The 22072-nt window shown below is 34.5% G+C and overlaps 1 protein-coding gene across 2 annotated transcripts; it reads left to right on the plus strand.

The window, feature by feature from the left end:
* Positions 1–8496: 8496 nt before the first annotated feature.
* On the plus strand, positions 8497–18648 carry TGA10 (bZIP transcription factor family protein). Of its 2 annotated transcripts, none has more exons than XM_078973848.1 (11): positions 8497–9151; positions 9353–9486; positions 10105–10196; positions 10312–10440; positions 10556–10624; positions 10726–10785; positions 10911–10988; positions 11105–11183; positions 11289–11551; positions 13693–13932; positions 18268–18648. In XM_078973848.1, the coding sequence occupies exons 1-11, from the start codon at positions 8823–8825 to the stop codon at positions 18415–18417; spliced, it is 1623 nt and encodes a 540-aa protein (XP_078829974.1). In that variant the 5' UTR covers positions 8497–8822; the 3' UTR covers positions 18418–18648. The 2 variants fall into 2 exon arrangements, with proteins under 2 accessions (XP_078829974.1, XP_078829973.1); XM_078973847.1 differs by having other exon boundaries at positions 8498–9151; positions 11280–11551.
* Positions 18649–22072: the final 3424 nt, after the last annotated feature.

Raw genomic sequence — 22072 nt, forward strand, 5'->3', positions numbered from 1 at the left:
GACAACGGTTATTCAAACGATGGATGGGGTCAATGAGGTAACGCATGTGCGAGATTCGGAAAGGAAGTCAAAAAGGAAGAGGAAAACGGATGAGAATCAGGAAGCTATAGGTTTGGGCAAAAGGCACAAGGGGTCGGATTCGAGATCGAGGGACTATCAGGGTCGCAGTCAATGCGGGAAATATGGTAGGATGCACGAGGGTGCGTGCAGGCGTAGAAGTGGTGGTGATGCTGGATGTTTCAAGTGCGGCCGGAGTGGCCATTTTAGTAAAGATTTGTACTGTTACCATTGCCTAGGGACATGACCCGATATGTTTCCATTGCAGTCAGAGGGGCCACAAGAAATCGCACTGTCCGAGTTTGTATACAACAGGGCAGGTGCCAGCTCCTGACCCTGGGAGAGCCACCAGCAGATATCAGGTTCGGGCAAGAGCGCCTACGGCTCGGAGCCGAGTATTCCGGTTGATTTCAACAAGGATTCGAGCAACACTGAATGATGGGGGTATGTATCTTTTACCTTCGTGTCAATTATTATTCATGATATTATTGTTATGTTGCTACATTGATATCAGTAAGTATATATGTTGGGGTATTATATTACCTGCCTATGGTTAAGTTATATGCTATTGCATACCTTGGAATTAGAATGGTGAATTGGAAGTCGTCCCCTCTAGATCAGGTTACATCGGAGACAGTAACTATAGCATGTATGTGTAAGATTCGGTAGTGCCTCAGTACTTGTGGAAGGTGTTAGTCGGGTAATGATCAATTATATTCTCAGTAGTGACAATCCAGAGCTTCTAGTGGAGTAGCTAGCAGTCAGTAAGGAAGTTGGTTAAGGATGTTCACCTTGAATGCAGGCTCTCGGGATGCAGTCATTAAAACAAGTACAGTTAAGGATTGAAGGGTGCTCGGTTAGTTAGCAAGAATGGTTCGGATCTGGTAAGGTTAGTTGGAGCGCCATCAGAGGTAAACGTGGACGGGCAGCGGATTGCCCCTTTTCATGGAAGAAAGGTTGGGGAAGCCTTTTGACCAGTGAGCAGTAAGGAGTTAGTCGGATCCAAGTGGGGGAGAACCCTCCGAGTATGCAAGGATTAGAGCACGAAGACCCAGAATGAGTACGTAGCCTCTGAGAAGAAAAAATAGTAGCTCAGCGAGGGATGGATTGAGGAGTTCAGGATTGGGAGTTTGAGGAACTTCCCAGCAGTTAGTTCATGTAATTGAGATGGTTAGTAGCTGGTTGGGAATCCAGGATTGGAGGACCGCCTGTAGGACTCTAGTAAGTTGGGATGAGGATCTTGAGAAGGGTTAGCAAGAGATGCTTCCATGTTAGTAGTTAGTAGCAGAGACAGCATGCAGAGCATGGTAGAGTGGCGGGGAAGCCGCAACATTTTTCTAGCAATCAGATAGTAGTAGGGTGTTGTAAGTCTGCGGGGGTAGTCGTAGCATGCACTAGCAGTCAGATAGTAGTAGTAGTGTTATAAACCTGCGGGGGTAGCCGTAGCATTCACTAGCAATCAGATAGTAGTAGAGTGTTGTAAGTCTGCGAGGGTAGCCGTAGCATACACTAGCAGTCAGATAGCAGTAGTGTTGTAAGTCTGCGGGGGTAGTCGTTGCAGTCACTAGCAGCCAGATAGTATTAGGGAGTTGTAAGCCTGAGGATGTAGCCATAGCATTCGTCAGGCTAATAGTTAGCATGAGCGTGTTGTTTGGACGGGGGGGGGGGGGGGAAGCAGTAGTACCCACCAGTTCGGGTGCAACAGTGAGGATATGGGAATCCACGGGTTGGATTTTGGGTTTCCCAAATGGTTCAGTTATGGTTAAGCCGACGATTCGACAGTTGAATCGTCTCCACAATTATGAGATCAGGGAAGCAGTGGACCGCTTAGGTTCGTGTATGTTAAGGGCTACCATTAGTATAGGAGCCATCATTGTTAGTCTTGGTTTTAATGATGTCAGGATTCGACGTATGGACCCGGTCAATTTGATCGAGAGGTTGTTAGGGTCACAGTATCAGGATGACTAGTGGAAACTAGTTCCTGAGGAAGATTTCGTTCAGAAGTCGTGGTAACGACTAAGTAAGGAGTCCTTGGGCTCCACAGTGGAGTTGGAACTCGATGTTGCAGATAACCGACGAATGATTGGAGACCAGGAAGGTCTTGAGATATTTTGGGAAGCAGCCATATAGCAGTTCAGTGCTTCAGTCAGTTCAGTGTTTCAGGTAGTTCAGTATTTCATGCAGATCAGTGTTTCAGCCGGTTCAGTGCTTCAGTCGGTTCAGTGCTTCAGCCAGTTCAATGTTTCATCCATTTCAGTGCTTCAGTCAGTTTAGTGTTTCAGTCAGTTCAGTGTTTCAGACAGTTCAGTGTTTCAGGCAGTTCAGTATTGCAGGCAGTTCAGTGTTTCAGGTAGTTGTAGTGTGATGGCCAATATTAATAATTGTGTTGGAATGCGAGTGCTGATGGTATAGTTGGTTGATTTGAAATGACAAATCCCTCTCAGCAGGATCAGTTGAGTCTTCTGCCAAGTATAAGTGATTTGCAAGGATAATTAGGCAGGTAGCCTTTCTTTCAGGATGGAAGATACGAGTTATTGGAAGTTGAGTAGTCAGATGAGAGATAAGCAGGTTGGTTCCAGCAGCATCGATTCAGTATGAATGGTAGAGTGGGTAGAACAGTTACAGATAGTCGAACTACCTTCAGAAGTCGCTCGAAGCGACTAGGAGGTTGTGATGGGTGTAGTGACCGGTGGGAGTCCGGTAACCCAGATAACGGCAGATTGGTTGAACCAGGGTGGTCTCAGTGCATTCAGTAGGAGGATGAGAGGCAGCAGAATCTTCAGTCAGAGGTAGTAACGATAAGGGAAGTATGGTAAGAGGAAGCAAGTTGACAGAGGGTGCTTCGCCTCTCACAGCAGGGTTGGATAATCTCAGAGGGGAGGGTTTGACCTTGTTGCGCAGCTCTTGTATGAGTCTTAACCGTTGCAGGGATGAATCTTTCACTCGAAGGATTATCTGATCCATTCGTTGGGATGGGTGCTCAGCACTAAGTTATGGAAACAAGAAGCATTTAGTATGTTCCAGCAGTAGTGACCAGCACTTAGAGTGACCGGAGTGATGGACATAAGGGTTAGAGTTACCAGGCAGGGTGTTGGAGGCGGATTGTAGGCCAGTTGGACTTAGCGAACTTCGATGAGGAAGTTTAGTTTAAGCAGGGGAGAGTTGTAATGCCCTGTTCTAAACATATTCATTTATGGAATTTCAGAGGCTAAGGCCAGGGGCGTTTTAGTCCTTTATTAAATTTAGAGGTATTATTCGAGAAGTATTCGGGTTGGAGTGTGTTGTTAGAAGCGTAGGATTTCTCGCCACCTTTCCGTGGATATAAAGTTCATCAGAAACGGATCTAGAACGAGGGAGTTATGACACTTTAAAGATTTGGCGAGAATGGCCCTTATAGAGAAAAGTTTGCATGGAAGGTCGTGCATGCAGCTTTGGGACACGCGTGGGTACGCCTAGCGTAAGCTGGGTCACGCCCAGCGTAATAAGGCAGCTTGGTTGCGGATGTCCAAGGCGTATGCCCAGCGTACACTAAAAGTTATGAAACCCTAATTTCGAATTGAGCACTATATAAAGGACATTATGGCTCCAACCTTAGCCCCCATATCAGTCTCCCCAACCTCAGAGGAAACCCTAGAACATCCCTATCATCATTTTATGAGATCTTGACCTTGGAGACCCCATTTTTGTGGATTAAAGCTTGGAAGCAAAAAGAAGAAGGTTGGCAAAGAGGAACCTTTGAAACTAGAGCTTGTAGATCTAGGATAACTGCTTCATTTTGGACCTCTGCAAGGTAAAAAGTCTTGAGCTTGATGATTAACCTCTTTGATCTCCTTAGTACAAGTTTATGGACCTTTTTGGTCCCAAGATTGAGACTTTATGACTTAAGCTCGTTTCTAAGACCAGGGTTGCCTCCCTTACAGTCATATGAGTCCCATAAGTAGTAAAGTTTCGATCTTTATGGTCCCAATGACTTCATGCATGAGTTAAGACCTTCTTTCATGGAATTAGAACATGAGTTTTGGAGTTGGGACTTATGAAAGTCATGGAAGCCATAAAGCAAGCAACTTTATGGATTAGGGAATGGAATAAGACCTAGATCTAAGTTTATGGCTCTTGAGTCGGAGTATTAAGTGCTTAATGGAAAGTGTCTTAACAGAATGAGTATGCCGAGCGTAATTGCAGGTACGCCCCACGTACTCTTTAGCAGGCCAGTATGCTAAGCGTACAATAGTGTACGCCCCTCGTAACGCAGTCAGTTGAGCTTATTGCATTTTAGGCCTCGGTGTGGGCTGAGTTGAGACTTAGGATCCTTGGGCCTTATTGGGCCATCAGAATTTAGTTTCTAAGGATCATGGATTTAACATTGGGCTTGAGTAAGGTCCAATAAAGGGATTTGGGTCCAATTGAGCAAATTGGGCCATGAGTAGGCCTTTAGTGGGGCCATGGATAGGCTTAGAAGGAATTGAGGGTTTTTGGGCCATGTTGTGACCATGCCATATCAGGGGTAAAATGGTCATTTTACCTATAGGAGAATCCCTATTTTGATTTAGTATTTTATTTCCCATGATAGCTGGGAAGCACTCGAAGCAGCAGTCGGGGATTTCTCATTCAGGAGTTCAGCAGTCAGCATCACAAGGTGAGTTTCCTTCAAGTAGGAACGGGTCTAAGGCCACAATGCCGGCCCATTTAGTTAGCAGTAGTTTCCGGACTTCGGTCCGATGTAGTAGTTAGTATGTTTGATGCCTTCGTGGCTCAGACAGGATTTATGTGTTATGTGTTCCGGGCTACGGCCCGACGCAGTATGCAGTTTATATGTGTTCCTGCTAGTTGATATGTTTATGTTATACTTTGTTTAGTTAGTTTCAGACTTCGTTCCGATGCAGTTAGTCCGGACTCCGGTCCGATGCAGGGGGAAAGGCCCCAGTTAGTCCGGACTTCGGTCTGATGCAGGGGACAAGGTCCCAGTCAGTTTCCAAACTTCAGTCCGATGCAGGGGGCAAGGCCCCAGTTAGACCGGACCTCGATCTGATGCAGTGGGAAAGTCCCAATATTTGTTTTATATGTTATTGTATGATATGTGGTAGATTGGGGGAGCTCACTAAGCTTTGTGCTTACGGTTTCAGTTTTTGGTTTTAGGTACTCAATTTTCAAAAGAGGAGCTCGGCGAGGTTGCAGTGCACACACCATAGTCAGTTAACCTGGGAGTGATTTACTCTGATAATGAGATTATGTTTTGAATTAAAACTCGAAAATTATGTTATGACTTATGATACGGTTTTTATAAATATGGTTTCAGTAATGTTTAAAAAAAAATTCAGTCGTGATTTTGGGTCGTTACAAATGAATCCACTACTATTCATTTAATTGAGTCCATCGTTTACTTGAGTCGAGATATATGTGTTTGTTGTACACTGTATTCAACGTTTTCTTCTATTCATAGTTCTAGAATCTCTTTCTTCTTTCATCACTCTTGTGGATTGATTAGTTTGTTTGTGGAGATGTACTTGTGAATCGATTCTTTACATTGAATTTAATCCCAAAGATCAATTGTGATAAAGTTAAAACTAAGATTTCAAAAATTGAGTTTTTGGGTTTGATGAAATTGATCAAGAACTTTCAAATTTTTGTGAAGAGTATTGTTAGAACAGTTGTTTAAACACTTTTTGATTTGAAATTGGACATTAGATACATCGATTTTGTGTTTATTGATGTTTGACTTCGTAAAGTCAATCCCAGAAAAAGTCAAACTCAATTTCCATGTGTTGATACGTTGAACTGGAATGTGAAATTGGCTTGTACAAGTTATTTTTGGGCTATGGATGTCAAAATCATGTTTGATTCGGGGTTCAGTTTTGAAAATTGATTGAATCTATGCTTTTGATGTCGAACATTTATGACTGAGAATGAAGAAATTGATATGGGAAGGAAAACAAATGGTTTGATAGTTTTGGCTTGAGAACAAAGATTTGGGATGATGGTAGATTTCGTTTTGTGGTGATTATTTTGGATGTCAAAACTTATGATTTAGCCTCTGGGGTCACATTTGAGTTCGTTATTGGTTGATTTTGTAAGGCTATATGGTTGATAACGAATGGATGCCATGGATTTTGAAAGCGAATAAGGGTGATATTGGATTCCACATGTTTTGAGTTGATGTTTAGATGTCGATGCCTGATTGTTAAAAGCGAATCCTGGTGTTAGTCTTGATATTGATAGTCAAAGGCTTGGAATCAAGTCAGGATTAGTTGTCAATGGTTAAAAATTTCGAAAGTTTTGGTTGTGAGAATTGGGTAACAACTAACGAAGATTTTGGGTTTCATCTAAAGAAGGTTTTGTGTCAATGTTACGAAGGTTTTGTAGCAACTGGAAATCTTCGTTATCTGGGAAACGAATTAGGGAAGAAAACATAAAAGTTTCGAAAGTTTGACACTTTAGCCCTACATTCGAAAGTTGGATAAAATTGTGACAGTTTGGAAGAAAATGCAATATTACGAAATTGATCATTTAAGTTTCGAAAGTTTGCCAATGTGTACCCAGTTTCGAAAGTTTGAAGATATGTGCAGAAATTTCGAAAGTAGTATTTAAAGTTTCGAAAGTTTGGCAGTTTATACCCAATTTCGAAAATGGTGTTCCAAAGCTTTGAAATTGAAACATACACATTTCTGGCCCCTGCAGTTAATGCAAATTGACGCTTTCTATCAAGTTTTGCAAATAGGGGAGAGTTTCGCATTTTTGGCTGTTTTGGGCGTATCGGGTCACTGCAGAATCTTGAAATTGACAATTTCTACACAATTTTGAGAAATTTTGTCAAAAGCGGTCCATGAACGAAGCTAAAAATTGAAGATTTTTTGGATTTTACGGATTGAAGCAAAATGTTTATGCCATGTGTTAAGGGGGAGTTTTGGATAGAAAAATTCCGAATTGAGTGCTTTCTCATTCCCTTTTATGGTTTTATAATCAATTTTTGATTATAAAAAGGGGGAGAGATTTATATGAAAATTCGAAAGTTGAATTTTTCATATTACGCGGACTTGAAGACTGAAATGACCTTGAGTATTTGAATTTTATGAAATGATTCGATTGGAGATTCGGAAGTGATTTCAATTCATGATGGGTTTGGACTTATTGAAGATTTTTGGAGTGTGTTTTTATGCTTAACTTTAGGGTGATTATTTGGAGATTGAGAAACTCCTAATTATCCGTTGATGCTCAGTTTGTATGGTCTCACATTCTAGAACCCAAATTGAAGAATCATGGAATAATTGAATATTTGATGTTTATCTCTACATGTGTCACGTTTGAGGCTTGGTGCGCGTAGTTGCTTGATTTTGGAAGATTTGAAGCGGGTCATCCATTCCTAACTTTGAGGGGGAGAATGTTGGGTACAAAGTTATCAATGTATGACTTTGTAAATAGTTTGACTTTTGTAGACCCACTTGTATGTGGTAAATTAGCCTTATGATATGAGAGATAAAGAGAGACATGTATACAGTGGGTTCGTACCACTTATAAATGTGTGCTTGAGAGATGTAAAATTAAGAGTATTAGTGTGTGTTAATTATGTAGATTTAGATCTAGATCCATTTTGTAACACCTTACATAATCGAATGCATATCTTAAACACCGAAATGACCGTGTTCTTTGTGTGTTCTTTAATTCCGCATGCCAAACCAATGTTCATAATTCATCCAATATAGTGCAACAAATGAGAAATATATGACTGATGTTGAATATCAAGATCTCTATTTTTTTTAGAATTTCAAGTGTGTCGTCATTTATATATATGTGTGTGTTATTATTAAAGTACGAATTTTTATTGAATTGCAAATCAAATTGAACATCTTAATATTTTTTGGAATATATAAAATAAGTAAAATCATGAATAACAATTATTATAACAACAATTAATAATTTTAAAAATAAAAACTCCTAAAAAGTAACAACTTTGTTGGTTCTCTTCATGTATTTCTGTAATTAATCTATTTGTTATTATCTAAGCATTGATGACGATTAATATATATAATTTTAGATTAAATTGATATGTTGGTAATTTTATGAGAATCTTAATATATATTTTATATTTTTATATAATAAATATATTTGCATAGTTTTTTCTCTTTTGTTGTATACGAAATATTTTACAACATCACAAAATAGTAAATTAACTAAAAGATTGGTACTATAACTTAATTAGATTACTTGTCAACTTCCGCCTAAATACTACGTTTACTTTCAAGGGTTGTTAATAAACAAATGTTGTTAAAAGGGTTGTTAACTAATTTATCCTTCTCGTAGTACCCCTGATGTTGACCAAATAAAACATGTTTTATGTTAGAAAACACTAGTTGAATCATCAAATTCGAAGACCGAGTGGGCATTTCGGTCATTTAACTCCTACAACTTTAAGATGGTCGGACAAGCAAGCCATAAAGTGTCTCTCTCTCCCTATCATTCTCTCTCCTCTCTATCTCCAGGTCGTTGCTGGTTTTTGCCGATTGAAATATTTTAGAGAGAGAAGCAAGAAAAGGGTTTTGTGTGCCAGATAACAACTATATGTTCTAATAACACTAGGAGAGAGAGAGGGAGATAGAGAGAGAGAGAGAGATAGATAAAGAGAAAGATGGGAAGCGATAAAAATAGCTTAGAAGTTTGTCTTTTTCATCTTTAGCATTCAATTCATGCTTGAATTTCTTTCAACACCCCACCCCCTCTAGAGACTTATCCGTACATGTATAGATGTGGGTGAGATTGGTAATTATACACATATGAGTTTTGAGAGAGGTGAAGACCATCGTCGTCATCATCAAAACCACCCTTCACCGCCACCTCAAGACCACCAAGAAAAGACCAAAAACCCTCCCTTTTTGACGAATATCATGGCTACCACCAACAAAGGCTATTCAAATACATCAACCAACACTTTCTTAGACCCACAACAACATCATCACCATCATCATCATCAGCAGCCTCATCACCAACTACAGTTTGTCCAGCATCAAGAACATCATCACCATGATAGCAATCAGATATCATTCGCTATGGTCAATCATTCCATGCCCTCGACCAATCCCACCACCACCAACGAAAATATCATGTGATCATTTGAAACCCTTTAATTTTCTTCTTTTGATAATCAAATTTTACACATACGTGTATATATCACTAGCTAGCGGCTTTAATTAATGAGAGTGTTATACACCTAGTAATTATAGGAGCCTAGAAAAGCAACAAAAGTGTAAACTTTTATGTTTGTTTTTACATGTTCTAATTATCCATTTGATTTTGTATTATACAGGAGAAACGATGGCGGTGGGCCTTATGATTTGGCTGATTTAGATCAAGCACTTTTTCTCTACGGCGACCAAGGACAAGCTGCTACTGGTGGTGATCCGTCTGCAGCACTGTCTTCTATACAAGATCATCAAAGACGTGAGATCGATCATATCCTCTAAAATAAAACATATTCATCTCTCTCTCTCTCTTCTTTCTCTCTCAAGAACGTTTCTTTTTTTATCATAAGAAAAGCATGTTCTTCAGGGAATATGATCTGATGGTACTTGCTTTGACCAGATCCTTTCTTTGAAGAAACAAAAAGATCTTCTTAACCCTTCACTTATATAAAAACAACTTATCTTTACTTAATTTCCAAACAATATTCTTGTTTCAAACCTTTTTTGGTCCATCTGTTTCGTATAGAAGGTTTCTTGTGTCAAGATTCTGACCATAAACATGCAGCAAAACAATCTTTGTCATCGCAACTCTTATTAATTATATATCTTCCACCAAGAATTATTTTTCACCGTCGTAGATGAAAATTAATTAAAATTTAACAAAGATTTTATGTTTTTCTCTTTTCCCTACTAATTTTTATAGTAATTATCAATTAAATACGAGCGAAATAATCAAATACCTTTTTTCCGAACCCGTTTATAACTTTTGTTGATTAATTCATGTTGTATCATTTCACCCCTATCAATTAAACTTATTTAAAAACAAAATATATTTAATTATTAATTGAAGATTCATTAGTATTGATAATGTTTGCAGAGGGTTCGGCATCGGGTATGAGACCTCCAACTTTGAACATCTTCCCTTCCCAACCGATGCATGTGGTAGACCCTTCGACCTCTACTACTAAGGTATCCTTTTCTAAACAATAAAGATTGTATCTTTTTTAATATATTCCAGATTAAATATTATTGATTGATCAAATTAATTTATTGAAAAATGAATTTGTAATTGTGTTTTTGGTAGGCAACTACTGGATTAGTTTCTCCATCAAGCAGTGGTTCAAGAAGACCATCGGAGCAGTCTATGGATAACATTGCAATCCACAAAAAGGATGCTCCTCCACCTGCCCCTCAATCCTCTAAAGCTATCAAGGTAACCATATATACTTCTTAATTTGTCGTATTCTTTTAAGTGTTTATTTAATCATCATCAACTTATACATTAAATTATACTTAATTCATTTATTTTATTTTCACTGTTGATGTAGAACGAGGGAAACAAGAAAGGGCCTACAACTAGTTCAGATCAGAATCGCCCCAAAACACCCGATCCTAAGGTTCTCTATTATTGATTTTAATTTGTGAAAAAGAAGAAAATAATTTCAATACTAAAAATGTAAGAAATGAACCGTTTAACATGTTTTATCTTATTAAGCAGACATTGAGGAGACTTGCCCAGAATAGAGAGGCAGCAAGAAAAAGCAGGCTGAGAAAAAAGGTATGAAATTTATGAAAAAGAGAATAATTTTGTCTGTATACGTTTCACAAATGTTTGTTACACCTCGGTAATATAAATTAATCTTTCATGAATTTCCGTGCATCGTTTTGTGTTCCTTTTTACAGGCTTATGTTCAGCAGCTAGAATCAAGCAGAATTAAACTTACCCAATTGGAACAAGAATTGCAAAGAGCTAGAGCTCAGGTGATTATATATTTCTTTAATTGTTTTCTCGAAAATAAATTCTACTTAAACGCATGGATTATACCTTTATATATTTCTTTAATTTGTATTGTTTTGTTTCTGTATTGTAATTTTAGGGGGTTTATCTTGGTAATGGCGGTGGTGTTCTTGGAGCTGATCAAGGTGTTCCACTTGGCATGAGCAACATAAGCTCAGGTACGATAATTAACAAAGTTAATTAAAAATGATCATCAATTACTAATTTGATCTTTGAAGGCTTGTTCATGACTTATCCAAAAAAACTTATAATAGATGCTGCAGTTTTTGACATGGAGTATGCAAGGTGGCTGGAGGACTACCATCGTCAAATGTGTGAGCTTCAAGCTGCAGTTCAAGAACACTTGCCAGAAAACGAGCTCCGAATCTATGTTGATAACTGCATAGCACGTATTGATGATGTGATGAATCTGAAGAGCATCGTTGCTAAATCTGATGTTTTCCACATCATCTCCGGAACCTGGAAAACTCCTGCTGAGCGGTGCTTCATGTGGATTGGAGGGTTTCGACCATCTGAGCTCATCAAGGTTTAAACTTATCTCCATACGTAAATACATACAGACACATATCTCTATACATACAAACACACACATATAAATGGACAAAAGAAAATAAGAACCCTAAATTTAACACACTAAAATGAGAGAGAAAGCATGGTACATGATCCTCAAAATGCCACAAGAATAGTCAAAAGTGTGAAAGTGTTGCAGTGAATCCTTCTAAAAGAGGACACTCTGGTCCCCGGTATGTGCAACCACACATTTTATCGTGTATGTGTTTGAGATATTTTAATTTATTTTTATTTAACTTGATATAATTAAGGTTAAACATTAAAATTTTATTATATTATTTATAAAATATATTTTTACCAAATTAAACTAAACATCCTCTAGAGATTATATAATGTATATAATAATTTCAAACTTATTTAACTGAAAAAATGTAAAAAAAAAAAAGTTATTATTTGGATAAAAAGTAATGCTACATTTCGCTCTACATATACTTCATATAGCATAAATCATTTTGAATATATATATATATATATATATATATATATATATATATATATATATATATATATATATATATATATATATATATATATATATATATATATATATATATATATAATGCATTTGTTTAAAAAAATCACTATATAAGATAGATACAATAAAATAAATACATAGATAACAACCACTGTCAAATCGACTTAATTTGTAGTTGATAAATGTCTGATATATAATTTTTTTTTGAAAGAGAAATGTCTTATATATAATTAAAGAATTAAGTCTATATAACAATGTTTTAATATATTTGTTGGTTATATTTCTCGGAATAACCATTGCAAGATTTGGTTAGAAAATTTTCAAAACAAATAAGATTGTCTATATAGTATTTTATACCATTACAAATTATTAATGATCTGATTTTTGTTGTTTTCTTATTCGAGTTTCAAACATCTTTTTACGAAATTATAAGGAAAATTATATATTCTAATCTGTTTAAGTATTTTACAACTTTATAAACATAAATTATTATGTAAAAAAAATATACGAATCACTAACTATCTAATTTGCCAAGAAAAAAAATACAATATTCTTTTAGTTAAGTTGTTAAAAAAATGGAAACTTTTTTAAGTTTTAATTTTTATTGAAACAATAAATTTTAAGTTTTGAATTATAGTTAATACTTTTTCATTCATTAATAATTAATTGGAATAATATCTTTTATTTTATGTCAATTGGTTTCTTTAATTTTTTTTTTACAACTAGAATTTTAGAAATATTAGCAATAATCAAACAATTGCATTAAAATACATGTCAAAGTAAAATATTCTTTTTTAAAGGATAAAACTGGCTTTATTATATTAAAATATAGACATAGTTAACGAAAAACAATCTCTAATTTATTTGAAATAGCTATACCATAAGTAGAAAGGATAACAATAAATTGTAAGAAGAGTTGATATGATGAGATACTCCAGGAAGTATAGGAAGCAGTTAATTTCCATGAGTACTGCAAGCTGTTGTTTGCTTGTACTTATACACTCTGTTTGTGTGTGTGTAAAAGTGAAGGTGACACAGAGTGAATAATTACAATGATGACGAAGGGGTATTTTTCCATTGTAGGATGAGTTAGGTATTATTCCAAACTGTGCCAAAAAGCCCATGTCTGTCACTACAACTTCTGCACTCTTGTGTGTTTTCTGTGTTGTGTCTGTATCCTCTCACTCTCTACATCTTTCCAAACAAAATATTTGGAAAGAGGAAATTGCATTTTCACAAATTTGTATCATGTTACTTCTCGTACTTGTACCTTTTGGATGGATATATGAATCCATCCTATAAGACATGGTCATTTGATTCCTTTTTAGAATAAATTAGAACTAATATATATATATATATATATATATATATATATATATATATATATATATATATATATATATATATATATATATATATATATATATATATTAATAACGTGGTAATATGTACATGCTTTATTAATTATATATGAATACCAATTTGTTTATATAAGTTCTTTAATATATATGAACAAAATTAAAAGACCATATTGAATGTTATATAATTACTTGTTAGCATGGTGCCTAAAATTTACTGGAGTAATTAATCCTTATTTGGGTTGTTGGAATTTTAATCTATAGATAATTCTTGGTCAAATCGAGCCATTAACTGAGCAACAACTAATGGCGATATGTGAAGTGCAACAAGCTACACAAGAAGCCGAAGAAGCACTTTCACAAGGGCTCGATGCACTAAATCAATCTTTATCTGATACCATTGCTTCTGATGCTCTAAGTTCCCCTACAAACATGGCTAACTACATGGGTCAAATGGCTGCAGCCATGAACAAGCTCTCCACCCTAGAAAGTTTCGTTATACAGGTACACTATCTATCTATCTATTTTCAAAAAGATATATAGTATCTATATATATAATTAATTATCACAGCAAAAAGTTGTTCTTTATATATGATTATATAGTTCAAAGTGCAAAATATATGTGGGTCCATGGATGAGAATATGTTACTAACAGTCTTTGGTTAGGGAACCTACTCCAACAGATTATTAACCTGCTCCTTCGGTCCATCAATTATATCAATATCAATTATATGTGACTTTATAATTAGATAAAATTAAATGAAATGGGAAACCCTAATTTTACAGTTGGCACATGTCTTGATTCATTTGGTCCTATATCCACATCCCCCACATTGACTTGATTAAAATATTCAATCACTAATCATTGACAAAATATAAATCTTGAACTTTTACATATTGCTCGATTCATTAATTAAGAACGTACTTTCTCTTATGGTCTTAAATTTATTAGTTTTTTTCCTCTTCCTTTGTCAAAACTGCAGTTTTATGAAATCCGTATAAAGTTTGTATTAGAATGTCTTTTATCATCATCATCGTGATTATTAATATTATTAATTTCAATCCGACTGAATTCTCGATGAGTGAAGAGTTGGGTTTTTTATTTTTAATAATGGGTTTTAATTAATTATAGACAAATCATGTCCGAGGATGGTATGGATTTTTTTCGTTATTTTGTTACTCGATATTAAAAAATATAATATTTTTTATATTTAATAATTTTTGTTTTGTATTAAATAAGCTTCAATGTATATTAAAAAAAGAATATTAAAACATGTTAATGTAAACTATTAACCACTATAAAGCCACTCCAAATGTATACTGATATGTAATTGCTAATTAAGATCTATAATTAATTTTTAACATAACTAATACAAATTAAATATTTTAAATAAAAGTAAACTCACAAATTCGTTCCTAACAATTTGTGTAATATATATATATATATATATATATATATATATATATATATATATATTCTCTTTATAATAATAAAAAAATAGTTCTTTTGTTATTCACCTATTAGACCTCTTAATAAATATCAAGTCAGTTATGAATCTATTGATTTTTTATTTTAAATTTTATATTAAATTAATAACATTAAAATAGAAAATAAAATAAAATTAATATAGATTATAAAAAGATATAATTTCATGTGTTTATTTGAATCGATGATTATAATTTTATATAATTAAAAAATATCAGTAAATAATTTATTTAAATAATTGATTAATAAGTTTGAATTTTATTATCAAAGTGAAATTAAATTTTCTCAAGGGTTATATATATATATATATATATATATATATATATATATATATATATATATATATATAACGATTAAAAATTCATACATGTATAATGTATAAACTAGTCAATTTCAAAATTAAGAACAATGAATTGTCAACTTATATAATTAAACTACCTCATTCGATTTGTAATTATTACAGCTTTTTTTAGCAACTGTAATAATTGTAGTTGAATAGTTGATTGAGATTTAAGAACAGAAAACAGAATACGAATCATGAGACATGGCATGCATGAATATGAGATAAAGGGTAATTTGCTTGACCTAGTTTTGGAAAAGGGGCATGGTGATCGTTGTGTTTAAAGAGAGTGGAGTGGACCCAAAAAAAACAAACATCCCCAATCCCCATCATTGGATATCCGAATGCCCATATTTACATGATGTCATTTTCAGTATCATTTGATTTTTACCAACAAATTAGACCATCCCCACACTAAACCCTATAATAAAAAAGTACAACTACTTCAATAACATCAAAACCAACTTCCATATATATGTTTTTGTACTTTATAACTATTTTTTTTATATTTTTCTTTTTATTTTTTTTTAAACGATAGATTATAATTAAAATAAATATACATTTAAGATCATATCTAGAAGAAACATATCATTTTATTGATATGATCAATTGGTTCAATAGCTTCAATTTTTTTCTCACTATCGTCTCAATAGTGGTTATCTAATGATATTACCATCCTTCAAAAACAATTGTGATTATGAACATGGTATTATCTTTTTAATAGAGTTTTATTTTATTTATTATTTATTTTGTTTTTTGTTTTTTTCTGTTTTTTTACTTTTCTTTTATTTTTTATTTATTTTTTCTTTTGAAAAAGCTCATAATTTTTTTTTCTGTTATTGTGGATGTTCTTAAAATTACAACATCAAGCTACTAGTTCCAAAAGCTACATTTACTTTTACTAAACCCTTCTTTTTTATGGATATAATTTTTAGTCTAAGATATTGCGGGGCATGTTTGTTGCAAGCGTGTGAGTATTTCTAGTTTTTAGCTTTTAGAAAAAAGATCGATTTAAATAAAAAAATTCGTTTGAGATTACGAACCTTTAACTTTTAGTTTAAAAAATGTAAACTTCAAAAATCAAAAGCTACTTCATGTACCATTTAATAAAAATCTATTTAGTTGTTTAAGTCGTATTTGGCAAAACAAGCTGGTAGTTTGTAGCTAGTAGTTTGACGTTGTAGCTTTTATTTGTTATATAAGACTATGTTAGACATATTAATTGAAAAATTAGTTGTTAGCTGAAAAACTAATTATTAGCTGAAAAAATAACTAATAGCTAAAAAACTAGTTATTAAATAAAAAATTATTTAATAATTGAAAAGATAGCTGATAAAAAATAATATTTGGTAAAATTAGCTGGAAAATATAAAATGATATAAAATCACATTTAAAAGAATTTATTTCTATAATTAATTAAGAGGTATATTTGATTTTTTTTTAAACAGCTCCTAAAAAGATAGTTTAAGTAGTTTTTTTTTTTAAAATCTAGCTTATAAGCTACTTATTGGTTTGCCAAACATAACAACTTAAAAAACTTTGAAAAATAAGTTAGTTGTTATATGTCAAACAAAGTTTAAGTATTTGACAAATTTAAATGAAAGCTTTTCAAATGTGTAAATTGATATAAAAGAACAATTGTTTTAAATTAATAAACATATAAATATATTTTTAAGGTCAATTTTGGAAATTAATTCAAAATGCTCAATAACTTTTTTTAAACGCAACATGAAGAGTTTTTATATTTTAAACGTTTTATTTAAACTAAAAATCTAAAATCTCATATGGATAAACGAAACTTTTTGTTTAAATTGAACGTTTTGCCAAACACATCCTAATCATTTCAAGTGATTTTATACATTTCAAAAGCACCAACTATTTTTACAAAACATTAATATAACAAATAAAAACTTTAATTTCTAGCTATCAGCTGCCAATTAATTTTGCGACACACGTATTATATATACTATCGGTTTTTTGCAGCTTTTTATAAATCTTTTTGTAGTTTTTTTATATTAAACTGAAAATCATTTCTATTATTTATGTAGTAAATATACCCCTTAGACACAGGAGATAGAATCAAATGTTTGTTAAATAAATTGATGTTTCTGCTATTCAAAAAATATAAAATTTGGTGTTTCAATCTCTTTGTGTTGCTGCATACTCCTTTTTTTTGCCCTTAATTAGTTTCTTAGAATTTTTTTATACCAAAGTTGGTTCCTCTAACATATTTGATGGCACGTAGCCAGCAATGCGTCACGTATTAATAAAATGCAATTCTTAAGCTAATATCCATAAACTTAAGGTTTGTCTGACTTTATTTACTACATATTAAACAACTTACCCTGTCAATTCAATGAGAAATAATAAGTTGATCTATCAATTTACGGCATATCTTCTCTTTTTCCACTATATATTGCACCATTTATTTATTTAAATATTTTATGCAGATTAGATGAAGGGAGGTAATAGTTTAATAACAATATTTTATTTGACTACTGTTGTAGGCCTTATGCTAATGACTTGTTATTCTATTTGTATAAATTATGTTTTGCAATTTCCTTATTTTACATCAACTCAATATACAATTACCTACTTTCAATATCTGGATTAACTACCAAAGTTTGAACTTATGTCCAAAAATTTGCCACTCATATCCAGCTAAGCGAAGAAAAACTCACATTTTCCATGTTCCATTAGCAACTTCACGCACAAACAGAGATGATGAACAAAATTATAATTATCTAAAAGAAATATATAATGAAAATGATTATATAAATATTTGAGCTCATTTGACAATGCGACCACTCACTCTGACAAATTGACAATCTCTCTTGAAAAATGTCAACGTATTAATTAGTAAGTTAATTTATGACTAATTATATGATCAGGCCTGCTTATGCTACATGAAAATGTCATTCAAGAATGAAAGTTTTAATTTATTTTATTCATCAACTTCTTCAAACTATATCTATTTACAGACTAACTACAACTAATAATACCTTAATTACAGGCTGATAATTTGCGACGCCAGACAATTCATCATGTACTCCAACTCCTGACAACCCGCCAGGCAGCCAGGAGTTTGCTAGCAGTGGCCGAGCACTTCCATCGCCTTCGCTCTCTCAGCTCTCTTTGGGTGGCACGCCCTCGACAAGATTAGGAGAAAAAAGCAACCCATCGATCTTGTCTTTCAGTTGGTTCTAGTTTTTTTCTTTCTTTCTCCCCCCCTTTTTTTTAAGTACTTTATGACGTTTTTTTTTTTGTTCACTTTGCATCCTTTATTTAGAGAGATGTATAGATAGACAGAAGTCCCGTAACTAGATTTTAAAAATATGGAAGTATATGTTGTAGACTGCTCTCTCTGCTGCGATTTTAACCTCTTCTGCTGCAATGGGGACGTGCTATTTGCTTTTATAACTTGCACAGTTTATATTTAATCAACCCCTGTAGGAAGTCAAACCAAATTTTTAAAGGTCAAAGTTGTTTTGGAACAAGAAATAACAATAGCAATGTGCACTATAGTCCCATTGCGTTTCTAGGAAGTGAGTTGCATGCATGGTAATCCTTCAACAATAATATTCTCGAAATTTATCCAAGTAAAAAGGACATCCTGTCATTTTTGAGGAAGTGGGTGCTCTTGAAACAAAAATTGCACCCTTGTTTTAGAGGTTGTTGGCTTGTTGCTATACTAGCCATCCATCTTTGTTTTTTGAACAACAAAGAGAAATTAAATTAAGGGTATCGAGCCCAATGGGTTATCAAAACCCATTTAGAGATTGTCCACTTCAATTGTATAGTCAAATGTCTTCATATGTAAAGGCTACATAGAATAGTTACCGATAATAGTTCCTAGCATTACTCATGTAATTGTGTACATTCCAACCATGTAATCGCCAATATAAGGCACCCGATACTATTCAACCAATTGTCTCCTCCGCAGAGACATCTGACCAAGCATTTAAACAATTGACAGATAGCTATGACGTCTCCAGGTCATGCATCATCTCCTTAAAATCTCGACTTGCTAATAACCGTAAGGGTGCAAGATTTGTCACTGAATTTCTCCATGACATGAAATACATTGCTGATGAACTTACCCTAGCATAGAGCCTTGTTTGATGAAATAGACTTAGTTGTCCACATATTTGTTAGTCTATATTATTAGTCCGCTTGTTTATGGGCTCTTTTTTTGTCTTTAGCCTATTAGGGTTTCTGTCTAGCTAGTATTTATATCCGTTTGATTCCTTGTAGTATATATGCTTTTCTCTAAGAACCGTTGTAACTTCTCTTTGATATAATTATATGACAATGTTTAATACGGTGAGTTCGCTTGGGGTTACAGGGGGTAGCGCGCCCCCGTCCGGAGTTCGGGGCGGAGGCTCGATCGAAATTTTCTAGGGTTACTGTAGCATGCCATTTTCGTTCATTATCAATGGTACTCGTCCTTTTTTTTGATATGTTGATTCATTGTTGTTGTTGGTTCGTTGCTGCTGTTGGTTCATAATTGTTGTTGATTTGTTATTCAAGTGATTGCTTCTGCTAGTTTGTTACTGCTTTCATTCTCAGATTATTATATTGTCATTGTGGTTATTCATTCACTATCAACATGACTGGAAAGGATGATTCCCTTCAGTCAATCAATACTCGTTTGGATGGAAAGAATTATATACGTATTGGAGTTACGTTATGAAGAACTTCCTTCGTGGGAAGAATATGTGGGGCTATGTCACTGGGACTAAAGTCAAACTCTTAGTGCCTCAAACTGAGAATTTTGATCTGTTGCTTGATGCTTGGGAGACTGATAACTCCAAGGTTATTACTTGGATCAATAACTCTGTTACTCAGTCCATTGGTATGCAGTTGGCTAAGTATGATACAACAAAGGAAGTTTGGAATCACTTGGGGAGACTGTATACTCAGTCCAATTTTGCTAAACAATACCAATTGGCATATGATATGCGTGCCCTTCAACAGAATGACCAAAGCATTCAAGATTTCTATGTTGCTATGTATGATCTATGGGATCAATTGGCTCTTACTGAATCTAAAGAGTTAAAAGACTTTGAGCCTTACATTCCTAGGAAGGAAGAACAACGCTTGGTTCAGTTCTTGATGGCCTTGCGTTCTGATTTTGAAGGTCTTTGTGGAACAATTCTTCATTGCTCTCCTCTTCTTTCAGTTGATTCAGTTGTCCATGAGTTAATTGCAGAAGAGACTCGTATCAAGTCCCATGCAGATAAAGGGTTTAAAGCAACATCTACTCCTACTTCCGCTCCTGCTGTGCTTGCTGTCTCCTCTAGTCAATCTCGACAAACTTCAAGAGTCGCTTATGATGAGTTTGCATTCTGCAAATAGAAGAATCATTGGAAAGCTCAGTGTCCATTGTTAGTCAACAAGGGTAAATCTGGTCAACCTCAGTCAGGGCAACAAAATAGGTCTGGTCAACAGAAGTATCAGTCACGTTCCTCTAGTACTCCTCCATGGACCCCTCGTCCTCCACAGTTTGTTGTTGCTGTTGTTCCACCAGTTGACACAGAATCTGTTGGATATATGCCACCATCTGCATTGGATCCCAAGGTGTTTGAGAGCTTTAGACAGTATTTGGCTTCTAATCCCACTGCCATGTATGCATCTATGTCTTATTCTGGTCCTTCTTCGTCTGACACTTCAGGTGTTCCCTCATCTTTGTGGATTTTAGATTCTGGTGCAACCCATCATATGACTCCTCATTTGTCATCATTTACTTCTTTGTCGCAAGTGTCATCTATTTCTGTTAAGTCTTCTAGTGATACATCTATGCTAGTTGAGGGTGTTGGGTCTGTCTCCGTTTCTTATATAATTCTTCCTAATGTTTATTACATTCCTAAACTTACTTTGATCCTTGCCTCAGTCAGCCAGTTATGCAAGTCTGGTAACTGGGTGTTCTTTTCTGATTCTGTCTGTGTTATACAGGATCAACACACCCAAAAGGTGATTGGGATTGGTCGTAGGGTGGGGGAACTATATGTCTTGGAGGTCCTCAAAGTATCTCCTGTTGCTGCTTCCAGCATTGATTTATCTTCTTTTCGTTTGAGTCATTTGTCGTCTGAGTTTTATCTTTGGCATTCTCGCATGGGGCATGTGTCAGTATCACGGTTGAATTTTTTAGCATCTAGTGGTGTTTTTGGTCATTTAAACTCTTGTGATATTTCTGATTGTAGTGGTTGCAAACTAGAAACATTTTCTGCTTTACCCTTCAATAAAAGTATGTCTTGTTCTACTGCTCCTTTTGATATTATTTATTCTGATGTGTGGGGTCCTGCACCAGTATCCACAAAGGGTGGGTCAACCTATTATGTATCTTTTATAGATGATTATACACGATATACATGGGTTTATCTTATGAAACGCAGATCTGATTTCTTTGGTATTTACAACAATTTTAGAGCTCTTGTTAAAACTCAACATTCAGCTGTGATTAAGTGCTTCAGGTGTGACTTAGGGGGTGAATATACCTCTAATGATTTCACTCAGTTACTTGCTTCTGATGGTACCATACACCAGTCTTCTTGTACTGACACACCTCAGCAAAACGGTGTGGCAGAACGAAAACATCATCATATTGTTGAGACTGCCCGCTCATTGCTCCTATCTGCGCAGGTCCCTAGTGCCTTTTGCGGAGAAGCAGTCGTAACTGCTGTGTATGTGATTAATCATATCCCTACTTCATTGAATAAGTAATATCTTCTTTTGAGAAGTTATATGGTCATCCACTAGGCTACTCTTCTTTACGAGTTTTTGGATGTACTTGTTTTGTTCTTCGTCCTCATGTTGAA

This window comes from Lactuca saligna, chromosome 9, assembly GCF_052625555.1.
Source record: "Lactuca saligna cultivar CGN05327 chromosome 9, ASM5262555v1, whole genome shotgun sequence".
Lineage (NCBI taxonomy): Eukaryota > Viridiplantae > Streptophyta > Magnoliopsida > Asterales > Asteraceae > Lactuca > Lactuca saligna.